This window comes from Centruroides vittatus, unplaced genomic scaffold (genome assembly GCF_030686945.1).
Source record: "Centruroides vittatus isolate TY-2023 unplaced genomic scaffold, ASM3068694v2 contig_1154, whole genome shotgun sequence".
Classification (NCBI taxonomy): Eukaryota; Metazoa; Arthropoda; class Arachnida; order Scorpiones; family Buthidae; genus Centruroides; species Centruroides vittatus.
Window position 1 is genome coordinate 3,718,665 of NW_027120741.1, and position 25,758 is coordinate 3,744,422.

At 37.9% G+C, this 25,758-nt stretch overlaps 2 protein-coding genes across 4 annotated transcripts in view; one reads left to right on the top strand and one right to left on the bottom strand.

Annotated features, from left to right (window-relative positions):
- Positions 1–25,758, top strand: part of LOC136979164 (sulfate transporter-like) — an 83,905-nt gene that overhangs the window by 25,585 nt on the left and 32,562 nt on the right. For all 3 annotated transcript variants that reach the window (XM_067275093.1, XM_067275100.1, XM_067275107.1), the window contains exons 4-5: positions 374–484; positions 3,986–4,152. In XM_067275093.1, the coding sequence (XP_067131194.1) occupies positions 374–484; positions 3,986–4,152 (278 nt within the window). The remainder of the gene's footprint in view (positions 1–373; positions 485–3,985; positions 4,153–25,758) is intronic.
- LOC136979005 (uncharacterized) lies at positions 8,351–9,528 on the bottom strand. The gene has a single exon (XM_067274887.1). It carries the CDS (start codon positions 9,474–9,476, stop codon positions 8,700–8,702), a length of 777 nt encoding a protein of 258 aa, XP_067130988.1. The 5' UTR covers positions 9,477–9,528; the 3' UTR covers positions 8,351–8,699.

Genomic DNA, 25,758 nt, shown 5'->3' on the forward strand with positions numbered 1-25,758 from the left:
TGTGATAACTTTTTTATTTTTTGTCTCCGGTCCAAAAATAGGGTACCGTTGAACTCGTCTCGGTCCCCTGAGTTCAAATATATAATCAAAGTCCTGAAATTCCATAGGGAGTAATCTATAGTACACCCTTAATTTTTGTCAGACAATAAATACAAAATACAATATCTTAAAAAAATTTAATAATTTTATTTTCAAGAATCTAAAGAACATAATGTATTTTGAACGAATAAAATTTCATTTACTAGATTTATAGCTTTATTTTAAACTTTCAAATTGTTTTAAAAATATATCAGATGTAGTTTGGACTATATCATTCTCACTTCTTCAATTATTTATTTATTGTAATATATATAAATAAATTATTTTATTTTAGGTATGGCATATGCTTTGTTGGCAAGAGTTGAACCTGTGTATGGATTATATGTTTCATTTTTTCCAGTGATGGTATATTTTTTGATGGGAACCTCTCGGCATGTATCAATTGGTATGTTCTTGAGTTTGAAAAATAAATTATTGTTAAGTTTTTATTCTTAGAAGTTTTATTAAAAACAAAGCATTCACATTAACTAGAGAATTTTTTATTCATGAAGTCATTAAATTTATTTCTTGATTAAGACCAATTATTTTTATATACTAATTAAATTAATATGCAATTAATATTTTAAGAGCTAATAATATTTTAAATTTAAGATTAAAATTTTAGTCCACAAATACTTGAAAAGTGTTAGTGTACTAACTGTAACTAGTTAGTAGAACACAGTAGAACTCTATCTGAGCTAAGATTTCACATAATCTGAGGCAAACCTGTAAGTGAAAACCTTACTTTTCTTGAAATTCATAAAAGCTTAGCTGTAAATGCACAAGTACATAAATACTGCAATACTTTTAATCTCAACTGTACTGAATGACTAATGCTGAGATGGCATTTTTTTAACTTTTTCTGAACTATGGGCACTGAACAGGCCTTTTTCCATGTCCATCACGGGTCAGCCAAGTAGTGAAGAAGAGACCACTAGTGAAAAATGATGCTGAGGTGATTGTAGAACCTTGCATAAAAGAAGAGAGGAACTACTATAAAAGAAAACTCTAAAGACTTTTTTAAAGAAAGTTTAAAGTGATAACATATATTACAGAACAATTTGTTTCTGTTACCTTTATCATTTAACTTTGATGTGAAATGAACCATTTATATTCAAATGTAACTACAATTTTTAATATCAAATGAACAGCCAGATTCTTTTATTGGGCTATTAAGGCTAAATAATTACTATGTAATTTGGCAGGAGGTAGGTGGTTAGGCTGTCATTTCTTGTTAAATTCAATAATGATAAATGAATAAATTAATTTAATTTAATTTGTACAATATTCTGAAAAAAAATCAGCCCTGAGCAGGACTTGAACCTTCAACTCCTGCTTACTGTGCAGACATGTTGCCAGTTACACTACTTGCACCTCCATTTGATCTTCACTTCCAGACTGATTAATTTATTTATTTATAATTATTAAATTTAACAAGAGATGACAGTTAACTGTCTACTTCCTGCCAAATGACTTAGTAATTATTTAGCCTTAATAGCCTGATAGAGAAATCTGGCTGTTTATTTGATATTTGAAGTAATTATCTGGTTGGTTGTATTTATTATAAACACATTTCTATTCTCAAAACTATTAGCTGTATAATAAATAATGTAAAAAACGTTGTTCTTATGTATAATTAAATCCCAAAGGTATAAAAGGAGGTTTAAAAGTGATGTCATGTTTTCTTTTATATTCATAATTTTTAATCTGAAATTGCTGTAGCTGTTTTATTTCAGTTTTCAGTTATCTGAAGTAGCATTTGTCTACATTACTTCAGAGAATTGAGATCTTTTTGTATAAAGATAAAATCAAATTTTTTGAAAAATATCTCAACAATATTGCTGCAAGTTATAAAGTTTCTATAGAAAATCCTGTAAATAGAAATAATAAATTCATATTATTTCAATTATTAATATAAATCAAAATAATATGAATTTATTCTTTCTATTTATGAAGCTTCATGTTGTGTAAATAAAAAAAGGAAATAGTTTTGATATAATAATTAAGAAAATATTAATGCAAAAAATGTTAGTATGAAACCAGTTAATTACTTAAATATTACTATGATAATTAATTACTTTATAAACCAGTAAAAAAAAACAAACAAAAAAAAAACAGAATCATAAAAGTATTAATGTTAAAACTGATGATCAGAGCTGGGACTATGATTAACATAAATCTCTCAACACCATTCTTGCATTTTCAACAACCAAATTTATTAAGTACAGAAATGTTTTTAGCTTATTTCATAAGCCTGGTAAAATTTAAAAATAGAATGTTAACTCAAATTGTTATTAGTTATGCTTTTAAAAGCACATTTACACTCTTATTTTAAGTTATATGTTATGTATCAATTTATACACATGTAAACATATTAAATTACATATGAATGTGAAATTTAGATGTTTCATATTTTAAATGAATAACTAACATCAGTCAAGAAAACATTCTTTTATACAAGAATTTTATACAAAAATTTCTTGCCTGACAAAGGCAATAATACATCATTGAAAGTACCTGCATGTAAATTTTGTTTAAAAAGCTATTAATGCCAAAATGAAAGTCTATTTAATGTGTTGTTTTTGATGTTTTGGCATGAAGTGTAAGTAAAAACTTATTAACCATCCCTAGGTCCACAAATGCCTGAAGGCTAGTTTCTGTTTTGGAACAGAGATACAAAATACAAAATTAACAATAATATGAGAGTAATCCCAAAAGTAAGGTGTCCTTTTTTTCAAAAATACAAAGAAACATTTATTTTCAATAATGTTCATATCATTTTAAAGTTTGAACATTTATCTATTTTTCTACATAATTGCCATTTCAGTCAATGCATTTTTGTAGGTACTGTGACAGTTTTTGTATGCCTGTGTCATACCAGCTTGCCACCATGTCGCAGGACCCATCTTGCATACATCTTCCGATATTTCAACTTTTCCATTAAAATCCTATGAATGGTGCTTGGTGAAACCCCAGGAACCAAAATACAGAGATTATCCAGAGTGATCCGCCTATTTTTACGCATGGTTTGCTCAACTTTACGTGTGTCTCGTCAGAAATTGTTGGTCTCCCACTTCTTTCTTCATTGTGAATTTCAGTACGATCAGCTGCAAACTCCCTACACCACTTGAGGATGTTTTTGACATCTATGCATGATTTGCCATACAGTTCCATCAATTGGCAATGAATTTCAATCGGTCTAACATGATGTGGTGGCAAGCTGGTATGACATGGGCATACAAAAATTGCCACAGTGCCTACAAAAATGCAGTGACTGAAATGGCGATTATGTATAGAAAAATAGATAAATGTTCAAGCTTTAAAATGATATGAACATTACTGAAAATAAACGTTTTTTTGTATTTTTAAAAAAATAGGAGACCTTACTTTTGGGATTACCCTTGTATATACATTTAAAATATGCAATGTACTGTATGTACATATATACATAAATATTATGATTAACAGTCACAAGAACAAATTTTAGTAAATTTAAGCCAATTTTGTGCTCTGACACACACATCTTATTTAAGATCAATATAAAAACAAAATATCTACTTTTTAGATTTTCCATAAATATAGACTCTTAATCCAGTTAGTAACTGATTATGGTATATAGTTTAAACAGACTGATATAAGATTACTGCCATTTTATCTAACTTTGATTTTAATAAGATCATAATAATGCAAATTTGTCATATTGTCTCTGTTTTCATTAAGAATAATAACAGATAATGACTAAATAGTTAATTACTTTCTGTTCTTTATATTGAAGAAACCAATTTTTGTTTTATTCAGATATAGTTTTGTATCTGTTAAAAATAGAAAATTTAAGATATGTAAGTTTAAATAATGTGTGTAATGTATTTAATATGTATAGTATATTAAAATATGTATATTTTTTCAGGTACTTTTTCTGTTATCAGTATAATGATTAGTAATGCTCTTGCAAAATTTGATGAAAGCTATGGAAATGATTATTCAAATACTACAGCATCATTTGGAAGTAATGGAACACTTCCAAAGAACATAGATGTTGCTATTGCATTAGGACTTATGGTTGGAATATGGCAGGTTAATATTAATTTGTTTTTTAAATATGTATAATGTATAAAAGTAATACTTAGAGACATTTAACATTAAAAATATTATTCTAAAATATTTTATGAATTTCTATTAGATAAAAATACTGTACATTATATATAGAATTTAAGTTTTTCTTTTAATGTTACTAATAATATATACTATTATACCAAAAACTTAAAATATACTAAATACCAAAAAATTAAGTCTAAATGAAACCAAAAAAGAGTTAATGACAAATTGTAGAAATATTAATTACCGTATTTTACGGACTATAAGACGCATTTTTTCTTCAAAAAATTGCCTCCAAAATTCAGGTGCGTCTTATAGTCCGTAAAATACAGTATATCCAAAATTAAATGTTATTTTTTTTAATGTAAAATATTTCATATATTATGTTCAACATTCTTTAATATGTAAAATTTTAGATACTTAGACACATTATGTATCTAAGTATCTAACTTAACATTTCCATTTGTTGAATATACTGATAATTAAAGGGGTTCTTTCTATAACAATGCAGTTATATTTTGCATTCTTTACATGATGAAAATATATTTTAATCATTTTATACTTGTATAGCCTAGAGCTAAAGTTCAGAGCTATACCTATCAGATGGTTAAGCCCCTTCAGTTTATTCATTAATGCCTAATACAGTAGACCCCCCTATAACACGGTAGATAAGTTCTGTGTTATATGAATCCGTGTTGTAGAAGTCACTTAAATACATGAACCAATCACAGCCTATGATTGGTTCATGTATTTAAGTGACTTCTACAACACGGATTCATATAACACAGAACTTATCTACCGTGTTATAGGGGAGGTCTACTGTATACAATATATATGCTACAGTAAAAGTGATTAATGATTATGCATAATAGCCAGTTATTACATGTAATCATCAATCATCTTGGTGATCTTTGATAAATTTCTCACTTTTACTGGTGATTATGTATAATTCCCAAATGAATTTGGTAAGTTTGATAAATATCGCAATGCACTTCCAACCAGATATATAGCCTATCAAACTGTTATGGACCACAGAGCCAACCACATGTAGTGTTTTTACTGCTATTAATTTTGCTTCTCGTCACTCCGCGCGATTAAAAACGAATGAGACGAACAGTAACAAAACTACGTTTATTTTCTGCTCGCGTAACAGTTACATGACTCGACGATGTGGCTAACAAAAGGCAACTGGCTGACCAAAAGGTCCCACAGGGTGAGTCCGGTCCCGTTCCAGGAAGTAATAACTCTTACCACCTGGGGTTCGTTACGACTGTTAAGATGTGGAGAGTGACGTTCCCCACAGAGTATCCCCCAGTGAGGGACGAGCGATAGAACTGATGTCGAACGAATCGCTTAACGTTACATTATGGTGACTAGTCTTTTAGGAAAATGAACATGACGGCCTGATCTCGTGGTAACAGTTTGATCTTTTTTGGAGGTCGTTTCCAGTTTTTTGTTATTCGCTGTTGCAGATGAAGATGGTGTCTGTGATGGTCTTGATTGGACGGGTTTTATACTAGATTTCTGAAGTGGTTCGTCCTGTAAGATATACGCTGGTTTTACTCTGTCAATTGAGACGGTGGATTTGCGACCTTGGATGTCAATTACTAGTGTTTTGTCGTGTTTTTCTAGCACTTTGTATGGGCCTGAGTAAGGTTGACGAAGAGGAGGTCGGTTTGCGTCGAATCTTAAGAAAATATGTGTACACTCTTTTAGTTCTGGATGAATGAAAATTTTCTCTGTGGAATGAGCGGAAGTTGCTAACGGTTTCAGATTGGCCATGTGGGTTTTTAGTTGGCTGACAAAAGATTCGCAAGAAATTCGTGGGGTGTCGGGGCTAATGATGTCAGCTGGTAATTTTAACGGGGTACCATATAACAGTTCAGCTACTGTTGCGCCTATATCGGCTTTAAGTGCTGAACGAATTCCCAGGAGGACTACCGGAAGGGCGTCGGTCCATTTGGAGGATTCGTGTGCCATTAGCGATGCCTTCAGGTGTCTATGTAATCGTTCTATTAAACCGTTTGATCGGGGATGGTATGCTGCCGAATGGATGCGATTGGTGCCGAGAAGTCTGGTCAGTTCTCGGAAGAGGTTCGATTCGAACTGACGTCCTTGATCGGTGGTGATCGTAGTAGGGCATCCGAATCTTGCGATCCAACCTGAGAAAAAGGCTCGGCATACCGTCTCAGCAGATATGTCGGCAATTGGGATGACCTCTGGCCATCTGGTAAAACGGTCGATCACTGTAAGGCAGTAGTGTTTCCCGTCAGCTGGCGGAAGTGGTCCTATCAGATCCATGTGAAGATGGGAAAATCTTGCTTCCGGAAGTGTAAACTTTCCTATCGGTGTCCAGGCGTGGCGGTGAATTTTCGATTTCTGGCAGGGGATGCAATGTCGTGCCCACTGACGGATGTCCTTCCGCATGCCCGGCCAAACATAACGGCTCGAAATTAGCTTAGTGGTTGCTGTTGCTCCTGGATGAGAAAGTCCATGTAGATGGTCGAAAATGGTTCGTCGGAGATTATGCGGCACGAAGGGGCGAGGTGTTCCGGATGATGTGTCACAGTATAGGTCGATTTCGTTAGGTGGAAAGGATTTCGGCTCTAATTTGAGCGACATAGGATCCTTTAACAATTGATGAAGTTCCGAATCTGTAGCTTGCGTTGTGGCTAGCTCTCGGAAGTCTACAGGAGAAGCAGAGGTGATCGAATCTATCTCGATGCGGGAGAGCGCGTCTGCTATCGTGTTAGCTGTGCCCGGAATATGACGTATATCCGTAGAGAATTGGGATATAAAATCGAGATGCCGCATTTGTCGTGGTGAACATTTATCTGGTTTTTGTTTGAAGGCATATATGAGCGGTTTTTGATCCGTGTAGATCGTGAATTCACGGCCTTCTAGCATGTGGCGAAATCGTTTTATTGATGTGTATATTGCCAATAGTTCTCTGTCGTAAGCTGACCAGTTGCGTTGATTTGGTGCCAGTTTCGCTGAGATAAAGGCGATGGGTTCCCATTTCCTGTTGTATTGCATCAGTGCTCCTCCAACCGCTACGTCTGACGCATCTACCCATATGCATAGTTTAGCTCCGGGTAGTGGATGGTGGAGAAGTGTGGCTTTGGACAGTGCTTCCTTAGCTGATACGAAGGATTGTTCTGCCGCTTCTGACCATTGCAGAGATCGTGATTCTGCTTTCCGAGTGAGTGACGTACGTTTCCCGTTCTTTTTTCCTTCTAGTAGCTGCACTAGCGGGGCGAGGGTGTGCGCCGCTCGAGGGATGCATCTCCTGTAGAAATTTATTACGCCTAAGAATCGTCTAAGTTGAGTGAGAGACGAAGGTTTGGGAAATTCTCGGATGGCTCTGACTCTATCAGGGAGTGGTTCCAGACCCTTTCCCGAGACCTTGAATCCGAGAAATTCGATTAATGGTACGCCGAAGGTGCATTTCGACGGATTTATGGTTAACCCATATTCTTGGAGGCGTTGGAATAAGTCGCGAAGATGCGAGATGTGTTCTTCCTGGGAGCGTGACGCTATTAATATGTCATCGACGAAAGCATATGCAAAGGGGAGTCCTCTGGTTACTTCGTCGATGAACCGTTGAAATGTTGCGGATGCGTTGCACAATCCGAATTGCATCCTGGTACTCTCGAAGAGACCAAACGGTGTCGTTATAGCTGTTTTGTGCACGTGCGGTGGGTAGATGGGTATTTGATGATAGGCCTTGATTAAGTCTATGTGAGAGAAGATTTGTGTTCCGTGCAGTTCCGATGTGAAATCTGCGATGTTTGGAACGCTGTATCTGTCCTTTATGGTTTGTGCGTTTAGAGCACGATAATCTCCCACGGGTCGCCAATCTGAACTGTTTTTCTTGGTGACCATGTGGAGTGGTGATGCGTAATTGCTTTTTGATGTTCGCATATGGCCGAGAGCTATCATCTTATCGAATTCGGCCTTAGCGATTTTAAGCCTATCGGGTGCTAGGCGACGTGGTTTCGCAGTTACGGGCTGACCAACAGTTTCTATGTGATGTACAACGTTGTGTTTTACGGGTTGGTTAGGACGTGGAGGTCTGGTGATCTCAGGAAATTCTTCCAATATCTTATGATATATGGAGTCGTTGGTCGTTATCTTGATAGAGTGGATGGAGGTTTCTAATAATTTGCCTGGAGAGTTTACCTTTGTCTGAACGTCTGTGAGACATTTTCGTCTAAGATTCGGTACCAAATGGAAGTGATACAAGAAATCTGCGCCTATTATTGCTGTTGACACGTTGCCAATAAGGAATTTCCAACGAAAAATTTTCTTTAACCCAAAATCGAGAGTGAGTGTTCGTTGGTCGTAGACATGAATTGCAGTTGTGTTTGCTGCCATCAAGGTCATTTGAGATGCGCGCTTCTTTTGTGACGAGGAGGCTGGAAATATTGATACGTCGGAACCTGTGTCGACGAGAAAGTTTACGTTCGTTCTCTTGTCTAGGATGAACAGGCGACGAGATTGCTCCGGCAAAGTGCATGTCGCCTCTACGCTTCGCCGCTCTCGTTTGTTGGAAAACTACACGGCGGAGTACATTTTTGTGCCTTTGCGCCAAAACGGTTGTGGTACCAGCAGTAGTTGTTGATACTGCGGTGAGTGGAATTGTTGCGATGTCCTGAACTACTGCGGGAGCGTCGAGAAAAATGGTCGCTGCGATCCCGACGTGCCTGCGTTAGTTTATCGATTCGCTTGTTAAGTTTATCTATTTCGACTAGTATTTTGTTGGTTAAGGTATCGGGCTTCTCAGGTTGCGACACTGAAGCTATCGTTGCAGGGGTTACTTCCACCACGCGGTCCGCTACTTCCGCTGCTTTGTCTACGTCGAGTGGGGTAATGGCGGCTAGGATAGATTGGACGGAAGTCGGAAGATGTTGTATGAATAACTCTAGTATAACTGCGTCCGGGATTTGAAAATTTTCCGCCCGACGCTTTAGAACACGTAGTAGTTCGGAAGGTTTGCGGTCTCCTAGCTGTTCTCCGGCCAATAGTTTTCGTAACTCTTGTTGAGACGATTCGCCGGATCGTTTAATAAGTTCCACCTTTATGTGACCGTACGGGTCTGTACGGTCCGGAGAAATAATAATGTCTCTAACCGTTGATGCGACTTCCGGTGGTAAATGAGCCACTACGTAGTTGAACTTTGTGGCACTTTCCGTGATCGGCTTTGGAGATCCTAGAGCAAATGTGCTTTCGCACATGTGGAACCATAAGGCTGGGTCGGAAAAGTTGTACGGAGGGATTTTTACTGCTCCAATCTCGGCCATGATCTGACGATTGAAGTCGTGAACAAGGAAGAACGACGTACCTGATGAAGGTTCCAATGGGTGGATTCGGTAGTTTTCTTAGTTGAATTACGTTATTAGTCCGGGTTCGGGTCACCAATGTAGTGTTTTTACTGCTATTAATTTTGCTTCTCGTCACTCCGCGCGATTAAAAACGAATGAGACGAACAGTAACAAAACTACGTTTATTTTCTGCTCGCGTAACAGTTACATGACTCGACGATGTGGCTAACAAAAGGCAACTGGCTGACCAAAAGGTCCCACAGGGTGAGTCCGGTCCCGTTCCAGGAAGTAATAACTCTTACCACCTGGGGTTCGTTACGACTGTTAAGATGTGGAGAGTGACGTTCCCCACACACAACTTAGAATACATGGGAGCCACTGGGTGACTTTTAAACACCTGCATCAAAGAAAAAAACACTTCTATCTTGGAAGGGCTGGCTGGCCAACACTGCTTTAGCAACCATCACTTCCAATCTTGACATAGATGTACTCAGGGCCGGATTATCCCACTTTGGGGCTCTAGACATTTTCTTGTTACTGGGCCCCCTCCCTCTCCCACAAGAAATAGAGTGCACAAAAAAATATAAAATAATAAATAAAACAAAACTAAATAATGTGAAAAACTAAAACAAATCTTAAATTTTTATTAATAAAAAAAACAACAACAAATATAGTTTTTACACAACAAATACAACAAATTTTAGTTTTTCTAGAAAAGTTTAAAAAGTTTGTTTATAAATTTAAAAAAATTGAAATTTATTTTATTAATTGTATAACAAAAGTTGTTATACAATAACAATATTACCTTAAAATATTAATTGTTTAATTTAACCTTTTTGGTTAATATTTAAATAATATAATATTTTACCCATGAAAGGTAAATTGAATAATGAAAAAGATAATTTAAATAAAAGCCAAGATAGTTGCAAGTAAAAAAGTAAGTATATAAATATAAATAAAGTTTACTTTTCTGAATTTTTAAATATCGTATTTACAAACCTTTTCAAAATAGACAGTTTGACGGGCCCTTCAAAAATCTGGGCCTAGAGCCTAGACATTTGTCTCATTTGTGTGAGAATCGGGGGTTAAGTGTCGAGGCTTAATCCATTATCCAACGACGGGGAGGCGAGTCCTGCTCACGGGGTCAGAAGATGGCAATTTAGGAGGGCAAAAATCAAGTGGGAGGTCGCGGATAAGTCGATAAGGTGTCGGCGATATACGAGTAATCACGCCCTCTTAATTTATCAAATAAATTTCATAAAAACATTAAGTAAATGGTTACATCAAAAGAGAGATACAAGATAGCCTGTTGGAAAAGGGATGTCGGCGTTCGCGACATTCGAGAGATCTAATCCCTTGCTAATATCTGAGTTAGATATAGGTAACTTGCGGTCAATTGAGAGAGAGAAAGAGAGAGAGAGAGATTATGAGCAAATAAATCTAAGTTTATCTCGTTGCTTGTCTTCGTATAGATACGTAGAGTCGATGGAGTTGGTGTTGATCAGCTGTTGTCAGCTTGTTCGGACGCCGCCCGGACAATTGGGTGCGAGCCCTTTTTATACTAATTTTGAGGGACAAGAACTGTCAAATAGTTAAAGATTAATATGGACACCTGTCAGCTGTGCCGGGTCCATATCCAGCTGTCACGGATTGTTACCGACGTATTCCTTGGTCGAATCGTTGACGTTGGTGTCTTGAAGGTGAAATATTATGACATAAATTCCTGTGAATTTGACAGTTCTTTCCTATTAATTATCGTAAGGTTTGACAATAATTTCTCAATTTCGCCGACCGTCTCTAGGTTGTTTATATTAACATTGTATTAATCGACGGACAGTCTACAATCAACGGTCGAAACTCTCTCCTCGGGTTAAATGTCACAGATGAAAGTGATAAATTTGATCCCCGATAGCTTCAACAAGGCGAGAACAGATGTTAAAAAGACATTAATGAGCAGCGCTTTTCCTACTCCTTTAGCTGCACATGGCATGTGTCTGCAGACACCTGCACGATTTCCAAAACAACGTAATATTCATCGACTCGTTTGTCGTTGTAAGCTATCTCCCTTTTTTCTTTAGAATTACTGGTGTTGTGAGGAGAACGATACTGATTAAACCGTACAAAAAGAGGACCAGAATATCACATTTGTCTGTGTGATGATCTGGCCCTTGGATGTACTGTACATTTTGACTGGGCACACCACCAACAACCTTCTACAAAGAATGACTTAGATGTGTAGAGCAATTAGAGATTTACAAATTTTTGCTTTTGTATAAATTTCTGTTGTATATTGGTTCCATTTATTTTGTTTTATGTGCTTTTTCTTTCATCTTGTAACAGACCATTCATACTTATTTTTACACATGAACTGTAACTAATCAGCCTAATGTTGGGCAGAAAAGAGAAAAATACCAGTCACTGTTTTTTAAACTTGCTCCTCCAGCCCCAGTGATTTATTCTTGGCTACACAACTGAATTTGTTTGAAAAGATGAATAATAATTAATTACATTTAAACTGTTATCCTTTGAGCATTGATATATTTTATCTGGAATGTGTCGGAATGACATTCTGTAGTTTTTCCCAGAGCTGGAAAGGTAACTTATACAGGTAACTGTAAATGTATACATTAATGAGAAAAATTGTAACATCTGCTTTGAAAATTCAAATATAATCAACTTCTATGTATTTAAGTGCATGATGAGAGATATAAGTTTTGATTATCAAGCGTATTGCACCTAGGTTGACAGTCAGACCACTTATATTCAGATCAGGCCATCTACACTGACCGTAGACTGGATACTAAATTCTTTTTCTGGAATGAAATGTCACATCATCTTTCTCAAACATCTGGTGATATTATAATGGTTGGTATGATAAATCTTTTAAGAAATTATACTAATTTCTTTCACAGCTAGCTTATCATTTGTTCAAGTATGGAAAATTAGACATAAGAAGTCTGCTACGTAAATAAAGAGTTAAATCTCTTAATGTAACATTTAACATTTAGATATAGTCAAACTTGGTTAATTTGAAGTTTACATGAATGCAAAATATTTTGAATTATCCAAAATTCGAATTAAACAATTTCATTGATAATTATTGAGTAATACCAATGAAATGTATTACTCAATAAAATGTACTCAATATTACTCAATGAAATGTATTACTTTAATTGTCACATTTTCTTGTTAAGATTTTTTGTTTTTGCCATCCATTTGCTCTCAGTTTGCTGTGAGCAAATTTATGGCAAAAAATTTTTCATTACCGAAAAAATTTTACTACTTATGTGAGTTTGCCGACTTAGATGGGAAGAATTTTTTAATCCCGCATCAGAAAGGGACGAGGAGTTGTTCGCATACGGGTGGTGGTGTTGGAGACAGAGGTGACAAGTGTCTTACATAGGAACCGTTTATTATAACAAAGTGATGCTTACAAAATTCACAAGATGTTTTCCCTTTGGGCACTGGTTCTAGAAGTCCGAAGCTAGCTTGAGCTGGCGAGTCCCGCTGCTGAAGGATCTTTCTTGGGAACAGCAAAGATTATTGGTGTTTGCGATGTCAGCCTCGGGGCAGTATTCGAGAAGAAGTAGATGGGTTTTCCGTCGAATTACCAAGTTCCGACTTGACGGGCAGCGAGGGTGGATCACCGGCACACAGATTATAATCCGCTGGTACTAGGCCGAGGATCTGTGCCATCGACCTTGAAATCTAATATTTTTATAGTTTCTTCATCTCTGTCTATCTTTCTGATTGGCACAATGTCCCTTATCTCGTTTCCAGTTTAGTCTCTCTCCTGCGTCCAGGTAAAAACCGAGACTTCTGTCGACTGTGATAGGGAGACGTTGATAGAACTATAAACCCTGAGCTTGTAATTTACTCCGTTATTGTCTTTTCTCTGACGTTTTAGAATATCAACGATCTAACGCGATGTCCTTTGACTGTTAATCTTGCCCCTTTTCCCAATTTTCTAAGTTTCATCTCTTCTGGGCAGACATTCCACTATGATCTATCATGTCGTTTATCTTCGCGTCGCGTTTGTTATGACAACTACTGTTATTTTCCTCTCTCTCTTTCTCTCTCTCTTACATAACTTATACGATTCCAATTGTTGAGTTCCAATTGAACAGTAACTTCCCTCTTTTATAGTGTATAATTAATTTGATATTGAACCTAGTCTGGAACCTGACAGGCTCTCCGCCAATTTAAAATGTTGCTTTGAAGTTAGCGACATTTTACCTGGCATCTTCGAAAGCTGTCAGTTCAACATCCGGATTGTCTTTACAACTTCACATTGCTTTAATGTCAAGGTATCGAAGTCGGAAAGAGGCCGCATGAACTACGATTGACCAAGAATTAATCAGGGTGGTTCCGGTTGGTACCTGTGTCGCTGTAACGTTTTTCCTGGGCGAGTCCCCATTGGATGCTGGAAGAACATACCCACGGAGGTGAGACGTGGGATTCACTCTCATCAATCTGCACATTGACGGGAACAAGGCAATTTACAATACTATGCCCGAATAAGACTCTGTTTGATAATCGATTAAATGCCATTATATAGCGAGGAATAGGTACAGTACCTGCTAGTTCCTACTCCTCACTCTAACCGCCGCTTGGTACCGTTGTTCTTGGTCCTGAAAGTACTTTTGTGCCACCTCCAGCATCCCCCGACCTCGTCCCAGCTCTCGTCGGGATCGAGGATAGAGAGATCCTCGGACTGCAGGTCTCGGCGGTCAGGGCCTCATGGAATCTACAAAAATCCAGCCTATGCCAGGGAAAACTCTTCTCTTCTTGGATTCATTTGGCCCTCTCTACTGCGAAGATCACCGCTTTGTCAATTTCCTTCTGGAGATCTCTCCGCCTTCTGGGGTAGCTCTGGGTATTTCACGTCAGGGGATCCCATGCGTATCAGACGGGGATAGGATTTATTTGACGTTTCTCCTCGACCTGCAGAGGGTGGAGAGAGAGCATATGGTCGAAATCTATATCGTCTAATTCCCAGAGCTCGGAGGATTCCGCCATGGTCTTGTCTGTCTAGAAACAAAAGAAAATGGGTTTTAATGTCTGAAAGCGTATACTTTCGTCTATAAATTTTTGTCTTGTTCGGGAAGGATGCAATTTTTCGTCGCGTATCGTTTTACAAGTTTGATGGGGGTCTATTTCCGACGTGAGGAGCCTCTTTTAATACGAAAATTATGTTTTATCCTTCCACGTCTTGTTCTGACACTTCGGTGACATTCCGATTTTTCGCAGGTAAAATGGTTATTATAACTGTCAAGACCTGGTCCTCGAGCATTCGCTCTAACATTTTTAAATTTAGCGTCGTGCAATCTCTCGTTCTAATTATATATATTATGTCCCCGGTTACACTCCAGGGTATTGATTCCCACAACATAAGTTTGCCTCTTCCTTGAACCTCAATTCTCCTTCGGAAGCGGTCCGGATCTCTGCGGCTTCCTATGTTCTGGACGACAAAGTAGAGAAGTATCGTCGACGTGAAAACGTCGACGTATCGATGACTTGGATAATAAAATCCCGATGGTGAAGACGGGCAGTGAAGACGGTTACCCATGTTAGAGGTTGGGTTAGCTCCAACCCTACGAGGGCCATTTTAACGGCGTCATGATCAAGATGTACTAGATGAGATGTCTTTCTGTTAGGTATGGGACTACTTGTTCATATACACCTTCCTATCCACAGGTGTCATCCAGGGAAGGGCAAGAGCAATTCCTAAACGGACAATACTGTTCGTGAGTTCTTCTGTCTCTAAAGATCCGGTTCTCCGGGCATCCATTGTCCTTAATTAAAAGTACACGGTAAGGCCACTTTCCTGGATAGTCTTTCCAGCGTTAAATTTATATAATCTCTCAACTCTCCACGGCAGGTCGGACATCGTCGTATTTGCGCTTTACATCGTGAACAAACCATATGCCCTGCCAGACACTGGAACGTAGAAGGAGTCATATATTCATAACAGATCAGGCACTCGAACAAGGCCAATAGTGCTGGGTCAGAAAGGAAATCTCTAGTCAAAATTTGCTCTGCGTTAGTTGTCTCTGCAGGTGTCGTCGAGGCTCAGTCTTCTTCCATATTTTCGTCTCTATACAAAAAGAAAAGAAATTTGGTTGAGTCTCGATTCACTTGTGATAACCGCCAGCGAATGAAAAGTTATTAGTTTCGTTTTTCGCAAACAAAACGAGGATTAACAAATACTTCCTTGTTAATTTACAAACTATTCTTTAATTCGCTATATTATCAGGTTCTTTGTACATTGGATCCCAACATATAGGCGGTGAGGATACAAAATCCAGTATACATAAAACAACTCGATTATTATTATAAGTGCCTATATCTATACTTAATCTACTTACAAACTATAAGAAGGAAAGAAAGGGAGAATATAAGGATAGAATAAGAGGAAGGTAGAAATACCCGGGTTTTATTCTGGATGCTCCGTGATACTGGGCGGGGGGTTACTGTTGTCTCTGATCATCTACTATTGTCGAGGCTTGTCTTGGCGTTCTTTTCACTTTTAATAGATCTCTCCCGTTCACTTCGTCGATAATCCACTTTCCTCAATATTGTCGGTGTCGAATCCGTCCAATAAAATTGACAGTCCAGTAGGAAGTTCTTGGCCTCCTTTAACGGACCGGATGGCTTCTTCTCCTCGACCTCCCTCGTCGAGTTTCACTTTCCAACCTTTTCGTTCCGATTCAGAGCTCGTTCCCTCTCGACCTTTTCCGTTGAGAGCCCAGATCACTCTCTCACTTTTTCCTTTTTTTTATTACTTTGTTTTTTACAACGTTGTTTTTTTTGTCCGAGGCATCACTCCCTGCCAGATAGTAAAGCAATTAAGAAGGAAGTCTTTTTCTTGGTCAACGGGAAAGGGAGAGAAACAAAGAAAACCTTAAGCCTAACCTAAATTTATAGAATTATTTATTATTAAATACAATAATATGGCCAACAGCCACACACTAACAAAGGATTAATATAAGATGCTACTGCTTTAGGAGGTACAAATTCCTGTGAGGGGATAATTGAGTGGAGATAGTTTCAATGCCGACGGGAAGTGTCACAGATTCCTGCCGTTCTGTTTTTCGCTTATTTTTTTGCGTGCGTTTCTTTTTATTTTTCGTTTCCGCGTTGTTTCCAGTTCTATTCTCGTCATCGCTAATTGTCGGAACGAAGTGACGACTAATACTTGACTTCATGCATTCCTTGTCAACAAAATAACTCTAGAATGAGTTGTCCGATATTGATGAAATTTTCTAGGACGACTCATCATCACTGAAGGATGAACTGATTAAAATTTCAACTCTCAAAAATGATCCATTTTTTGTAGAACTGTAAGGCCGCCGACTTCCAGGGGAAAACAGTTAATCACGCGTCAGGAAAACCTAGGGTCGAAATCGTATGTGGGTGGTGGCGGTAGGAGACAAATATGACAAGTGTCTTACACAAAACCGTTTATTCTAACTACTAAGTTAACTTACATATAATTACAGTACAACACGATCTAGATCGTTAGCATAGCGTTGTTGCGGTGACGTTGGGAACGTTCCGGGCTTCCTTGGTCAATTCCGGAGAGACAGTCTCTGGGTGCTGATGGACGATGAGGTATGGTCCAGTTGTAGATGGGAGGGAATCTTGTTTCGTTTCCCGTGATCTCCGGATCGTCTTGACCTGGGTAGACTCGGCTGGAGATGTACTCGTCTGCAGGAGAACCGCCGCACTTCTTTTCCGAAAGACCGAAGGAGAATCGAACCCTCTGTCTGGAGGAGAATTCCTGTCTTCGCGACTCGGGAGTTTTATAATATTTTCCCCCTTGAATCTCACCCTCTTGATTGGTTCCCTTACCCGATTGGTCATTTCTTTTGTTTCTATGCGAAACCGGAGACCGATCTGGGTCGGGAGAGTTCCGAGAGGTGTTGACGGAGTCTTTGAAGTTCGTGCTCGTATATTCCGCCGTTATGGCCCTCCTCAAGCGGTTCGCCGGATGCTTCGGTGGCCATTTACCCCCCCTTTCTTTCCCGTTTCTGACACTCGTACACGAGCACCTGGACAAAGCTCCCTCTCTCTCGGTTGACATCCCTCGGTCGTTCATTATCGTGTCGCGTTTGTTTTAGGATAAGTTTTGGGAGAGTTTCTTTCATGTCTGGTTTACATCACCAACACTTGTTCCTGACACGATTTGACTCTCGGAATTTTATAATTATTCACCATTTTTACGCGTTTTTGCGATCCCTACAGAACTGGAGATAGGGGTCAAAACGAAGATCGCGTTTTTCTTCAGTATGGTTCATTTTTGAGAGTTGAAATTTTAATCAGTTTCATCCTTGAGTGATGATGAATCGTCCTAGAAAATTTCATCAAGATCGGACAACTCATTCTAGAGCTATTTTGTTGACAAGGAATGCATGAAGTCAAGTGTTAGTCGCTTCCTGCACGCACGTGTAGAAGCGTCATCTAGTGGTCGGAAAATATGACAAGCATTAAAACGGTAATTTTGAAAGGTAAATGTTATCGCTAACTAGATACACATATATAAAGAATCTTTATAGAATAATAAGTTAAAAAAAGTTTTCTTTTCAAAACATGGAGCAGCAGCAATCAATGTTGATGGCTTTACGATCCATTCTCTCCTTCGTCTTCCTATCGTTAGTACGAAATTTCGATCTGTAAATGGAGAAGCTGCACAGATATTCCAGATTGAGATGAACTCGCTCAAATTCATCATCATCGATGAAATGTCAATGAATGGTGCAAGAATGCTTTACATGATCGAGAGAAGATTGAGGGAGATGAACCTCGAGAAAGATGAACCGTTTGATGGATTCTTTATCTATTTGTTTGGTGATTTTCGTCAGCTTCCTCCTGTTAAAGATACTTCTCTCTACTCGAGTGTATTTTTACAATGTAATGTCCCAACATTACATTACATTCCCATTTGATTCTTTTCAGAAGTTCATTGGACTTAGTAATTCTCATAGACAAAATAGCACAGAACTTCCTTCACAGATGTCTTACAACATCTAGCTTCGGGTGATTTCTCCGATACAGATCTGAACATTCTGACGACAAGAAATCGAGCCTATTTATCCAGAGATGAACTTGATCAGTTCCAAACGGCAGTAGAGCTATATCCAACAAACGAGCAAGTTAAACAAAGCAACGAAGACTACTTGCAGTCAACTGGATGCCCTCTTGCTTATATAGCATCTGAAAACACTCCAGATATTGCCTTGCCTTCGTCCAAAGATGACTCAGCTCTTCGTCTCTCCAAGTATTTGAATCTCTCAGTTAATGCCAGAATCATGCTGAGAGTCAACTTATGGGTGCAAGGAGGTCTCGTCAATGGTTCACTAGGAACTATACGCTACATTATATATGCTCCTAATGCTCGCTCTCCAGCTATCGAATTCCACAAAAATAAACAGACCTTTCATCTATGGTAATCTGTTTCCAATAATCCCCATAAAACGCTCTTCGAACGATGGCAGTATATTGCGATCTCGTAGACAGTTTCCCGTTACCTTAGCATACTCGATGACTATACATAAATCACAGGGATTAACTCTTCCAAAAATCAAAATACAGTAGAGCGCCGATAAGTGGAACGTCGGTAAGTGAAATGACCGGAAAGTGGAACGATTTTCAGTCGGACTGTGTCGTGCTGAATCGAATGTTTTTGATACTAAATTTACTTCTAAAGTATAATTTTCATGTTTTTTATATTCTTTAATATGTTTATTTTGTTTGTACAAAATGCAGAAATAATTTTTAACGATACGATAGCCTCGATGATTATTATAAAAATTTTCGTTAGGCTTAAAATCGACGAAAATTCAACACGAAGCGATACGCAACGGAGAAAAATTTGAACATCGGACAGGTTAATGTATTTTTTCGTACAAAGTCGGAAACTGGAACAAATCATTAACTGGAAGGACCCCAGTCCCCAATTGGTTCCACTTATCGACGCTCTACTGTAAATATAGGGAAAAAAGAGACAGCTATCGGTCTTACTTATGTTACATTGAGTCGAGTGAAAAAAAATAACTGATTCAGTATTTTTAAAGAGTTACAATAAAGATCGCTACGGGTCAATCTGTAAGTCCAAGGCCCATGGTGATAGACAGAATTTCATGAGACGTTGGCATAGCAATTAATTAAATGAATTTATTCTGACCTTATATTTGTACCTTTAAATGATCCAATAGAAATCAAATATATTGTTGAGAACGAATGATTCTTTCTTTATTTTTTCCCTCATAATCTAGAAAATAAAGGTGCGAGCAGCTTCGTTCCGACTACACGCTGATACAGCGTTACTTAACTAGTTAAATTTAAGTCGTCTTTCGATGGTATGCGTATTTTTATGTCAAACTTGCTCGCGATTAATTTCGATAGTTTCCTCTAAACTAGGACGATCGTCATCCTTTATTTCCGCTAACCCCCAGAAGGTCACGGTGTCTCCCGAAGGGAAGCTAAGCGTCGCGTTTTTAACTGAGATTATTACGTCATATTTTTCGATAATATCTCTGCCTAGAATTCCATCGTTGGGTTCGGTAATTTCGAGGTTTACAAAAACAGCATCACAAAAGAAGATCAAACGTCCGATTTGGAACCTTAACTTAAACTTTCCGATCGTCTCGATCATGTGACCGGTAACACTAACTCTACCGCTCTCGTTTCGGCTCGCGGCAATTCTGCTATATTGGGAAGTAAGACTCCAGATCAAGGTAACAGCTGCACCTGTGTCTATCGTCAGCTGAACTTTTCTACCTTCTCTTTCTCAAATCATTGTGCTGGGAAGCAATTCTCTACTCCTTGATTTGTTAATTCCCGCTAATTGGGTTATATTCAGACTTACCGACGGTCGATTTGTTTCGCTATTTTGATCTCTAAATTTAACCGATGTGACTGTCTGAGTGTCACATTTGTTTGTTGTCCACGGATCTATTTTCTGGGGCAGGCAGCACTAAAAATCTAGGAGGGGGTAAAAGGGGCTACGTTATTCGGTGTGCGTTCCGTATCGAAGCTGCCTCCGAACCAACCTAAATCGTAACGCTGGGGATAAAAGGGCAACGGCGTTGTTTCTATACTCAAGTTGCCCAAATCACATAGTGAAAAAGGGTGTCTGTTTTGCCTGATTAGTTTGAAAGGAGTTCGGCGGATTTCCAACGGGGGTCAGCCATTCGAGAGCGTCTCAATTCGCTCCCCACCTTCCGGGGTATTGTGGAGGGACGTTTTCTTTGTACCAGTCGGGAGGCGATGGCCTATAACCTCCGAGTTCTGCCCAGTTAGGGTTCATCGCTTGAAATTTTGGTGACCTGTCCTTACTCCATTTCCAAGAGGGCATCAGGCCGGGTTCCGAAAAGGGGTCGTAGCAAGGATATCGCGCGCGAACTTGTCCTTGCGGACAGTGGCGCAGCGAACATAACTGGCGCCCGACACTTTATTGGCACCCCTCTCCCCCCTCCAGAAACACATATAGTTTGTCTTGGAGACCATTTGGGCGGCCCTTCTGCGAGTGGCGCTCGGTGCATGATACACCCCCTTGCACCCCTTCGCTACGCCACTGCTTGCGGATTTGCAGGCTGTGATCGCGGGGAAAATTGTTATAATGTGCGGGGCGGAAAGTTCAGAGGTTAACCTCTGGAAGGTCTGGAACTCCGTTATGCATTTCATGCTGAGGTCGCGCCATGCGAAATCTCGGGCCACGCCTGTGAGCTGGCACTTGGCAATGCTCATGCACTGCCAACGTGTCTATCCAGCCAAGCTCGCTATCTCCCCTAGCGTCAAAGAAATCGGAACCCGAAAACGTCTGGATCATCTCTCCGAACGAGGGAAGAGAGCCGCTACTGCCATTGCTTCTAGGTCGCACCGGGACACTTGCATCTGCCTCCATCGTCCGACCCACTTTCTAGAAAAACTGCTTGTCAGCTTACTCAGAATAAAATTTGTGGGAAATATCCCAAACTTCTAGCACCAGTGTGAGTTTGCCGACTTAGACAAGAGAATTTTTTAATCCCGCGTCAGGAAGAGACGAGGAGTTGTTCGCATATGGGTGGTGGTGTTGGAGACAGAGGTGACAAGTGTCTTACATAGGAACCGTTTATTGTAACAAAGTGATGCTTACAAAATTCACAAGATGTTTTCCCTTTGGACACTGGTTCTAGAAGTCCGAAGCTAGCTTGAGCTGGCGAGTCCCGCTGCTGAAGGATCCTTCTTGAGAACAGCGAAGATTATCGGTGTTGGCGATGTCAGCCTCGGGGCGGTATTCGAGAAGAAGTAGATGGGTTTTCCGTCGAATTACCAAGTTCCAACTTGACGGGCGGCGATAGTGGATCAGCCGGAGGCACTATTGGTCACTGGCACACAGATTATAATCCGCTGGTACTAGGCTGATGATCTGTGCCCGGACTTTGAAATCTAACGTTTTTATCTCTGTCTATCTTTCTGATTGACCCGGTGTCTTCCATTGCTTCCTGATTGGTCTCTCTCCTGTCTCCAGGTGAAAACTGAAACCAGTTGGGATCGTGAGAAATGTTCACTTCAGAGAGTCTATCCGATACCTTCCGTCGACTCTGATCGAGAGATGTTGATAGAACTATAAACCCTTCGCTCGTAATTTACTCCGTTATTGCCTTTTGTCTGACGTTTTAGAATTTCAACGATCTAACGCGATGTCCTTTGACCGTCAACCTTTCCCCTTTTCCCAATTTGCTAACTTATACTGCTTGTATACGAGCGTTCTGTCAAAGTTCCATCTCTTCCTGGTCGACATTCCACTATGATCTATCACTATGATCTATGTCGTTATCTTCGCGTCGCATTTGTTATGACAACTACTGTTTCCCCCCTCTCTCACACACACACATAACTTATACTTTTGTTCCGATTGAACAGTAACTTCCCTCTTCCTCTTATGGCGAAAAATTAATTTGATTTCGAACCCCATCTTGAACCTTAATTTTCTGACAGTGTCGTTTTGGTGTCGTTCAGGTGTTTCTAGCGGTTTTTGAGATGGCTACAAAATCATCATACAACAGAATAGATGTGAAAATTAGCTTGATATTCTTGTAATTCACACTTCTCACCCAACATCATTTCTTTTTAACATATCTTTCATTTTTTGTAACAAATAAGCAATAGTGATTAAAAACAGAATGGAAGTGTTTTGTTCCTACTAATGATGTTGCTCTCTTGCTTGTAAATGATTGGCTGCTCAAAATTTGCAATTGCGTTTTTTTTATTTTTTGCAGTCCAGACCAGTTTCACTATTTGCTCAGTGTAAACTAAACTACTCCAGCTTCAAATTTCCAAACTATAGTAATTTTCAAAATGTGAGGATATTCCACCTTTTAACTATCCGAAAATTACAAAAAAAAAAAAAAATCGAATTAAATGGGTAATTTTTACATTAAATTTATTAGGAAATTCAAGGGTAATTTGTAGAATTTGAATTATTCAAAAATTCAAATTAACCAGGTTCAAATTAAAGAAGTTTGACTGTTAATAAAATCTGCACCTGCATCAACTTTAAAGACGGGGAGATGATCGTGCATGTGTGGAGGTACTGTACCTGTTCGAGGAATTCGAACGGAGCCAGGCGGAGGGGTGAAACGCAACACGTACTATGTTTATATCTTGGGCAACATTGTTCTGGTGATCTGGAGGGGGATGACATTTAGTTCTCAACCTGAAGAAGGCCTTGGTGGAGGCCGAAAACGTTAGTTGGTTTTCTGTCGAATACAACACTGTTAAAAGGTTTTTGTTGTGACATTGTATTACTCACTACAGTGTTAAGATGTTTATTTTGTGTTATTAACATTTAAATTAAAAGTTAAAATTTTCTAATAATTATAATACTGAGAAAGCAGAAATAAGTTTTGGTGACTATATTTATTAATTAACAAAAAATAGAAAATTTTAAAAGAAAATATAAATAACCCAAATACTAATGGAAATAGTAATGAAATGTCAATATCTCAACTCAGTCAACATCTCAAGCTAAAAAACAAAAGTAGTTACTTAAAATTAAGAGTAATATGTCTGGAAGTTTGGTCTGCTAACATGTGGACTGAGAAGAAAAAAGAATTGCTTTTGGATTAGATTTAATTAGATTTAATTTCAAAAGAATGAATTTCCATCTTATCATCATATTACAGAAAAGATAGAAGTGTGAAATTAATATTTTTGCATAAAAAGATCAACGAGTATCCAAAATCTGCTTCATATAGCAATGCTGAAAAAATCTTGCATAATACAAGCATGTAAATTTCAAATACAAGCAAATAAATACAAGCTAATTTTCACATCTATTCTGTTGTATGATGATTTTGTAGCCATCTCAAAAACTGCTAGAAACACCTGAACGACACCAAAACGACACTGTCAGAAAATTAAAATTCAGAAATAGTAATTGGTCATATGAATAAATCCAAAGTAATACCTGCAAGATTTTTTGAACTGTATATTATATCACAAAACATGACAGGTTGTATTCTGACCACTTTGACCTATTGTAGCTTTAACACTTTCATTGTTTAATAAATGTAAAATACAGAGCATTCACAAAAGATAAAACCTTTGTCATTGCTTTTCCCTTTCTGTCATTGCACACCATCAGTAGTCTCGAAATTTACAAAAATTATGGAGACGACCTTTTTAGGCTACTGCCTCTGCAAACATGCAAAAATGGTAAAAAACGTCCTCTGGTGTTTCACCACTATCACAATAATACTTTTTAAATAAAATAGCAAAATAAATAATACTTTCATTGCTGATTGATGTGATTTTGCATCATGTGATTTTTGTTACAATATACTAAAGACATGTTCATTTGGACAATGAAAGACAATGGAAACTTGCATGTGTGCTATTTTTTGCTATTACTATCTGGAAATGTAAAAAACATTTTAAAGGTTATATTTTATTGCTTGGTTTCTTACTTTCCTGCGACATATAGTTTATCATCATTTATGTTCCCAGATAGGTGCCAATGACTTAATTCTACATCATCACATATAATTTTATAAAGATTACTCAAAGAGAATAAAAATTTTATTCTTAATTTGTGTATAGCAATAACATATTTTTATGAAAAACATAAATCAGCATATTTGGTACATTTAATGACAACAGCGATTGTGTTAAAGAATTAAATGGTATGCCCATAGTTCATGTATGGGTTTTATTTGAAATTCATGCTACATATAAAGTAGGACATATTGTAAGATAAGCAATTATTTATTGTGACATCGTCACAATGCTGGTCTGCAATTTTTAATTATATTTTTAATTTATTTCATTTAAAATATATGCTCTCCACTTCAAATTAGTACTGTAGTGTCTTGCCCCTGTACATCATACTTTTCCTTTAACAATAGAGTTGTGCTGATCATCTATTAACTGTATTCAGGGGGAAGTTTTGAATTGAAATAACACAACTTCTGGTTTGCATTGGAAGTTCTTATATACTTAATTGAGGTCTCCTACCCCTAAGATTTCCATATCTGGTCTCAACTTTCATCTATCTAACTCCATTCTGAGATTAAGGAAAGATGGACAGACATTCCGAACAGACAACAGTGGGAATTTATAGGTCTACAATTTTTTCAAATTGCAGTCCAAAAACTAAAGTAAAGCTACGCAAATGAATTTTTGACATAAATAGAAATAAATCAATTTTTATTGATGAGTGAGTCTACTTGGTATGAACTCTTTGCCAAAAATTAGAATATTTTATATACTGTAAAATGGATGTTCCTTAAACTTTTTCATTAGTATGTATTTTAATGAAAAGTATTAATTTAAATGTATCATAGGAAAGCTTATAAAAAATTTAAAAAACTATTAATCTTTATTTATCTGACTGTTGCCTGCCATGTATTATATATGAATATAGTTTAGTTACAGTTATTACTTGTACATACTTCTGGTATGCTCTCTTCCTTTCTCTTTTGTCTTGCTACTTTATTGCCTGGGAGCAATAAACCAAGTGGGAGTCAAGGAGTTATATATAATAGATGGACAGAAGAATGGAGAGATCTGTTTTCCTTTGGAGGTGCTTGCAGGTATGGAAGGAAGGTTTGAGAAGAGTTCACTAGATCAGAAGTTTACATGAGATTGGGACTGTAGAATCACTAACAGAAGGAAATCTCAGTGACAAGAAGGATTTCCTGACACTGAATCATTCCCGGTTTACATTTAGAAAGAGAACATTATTGCTTTCATCCATCATTATGTATATATAAGT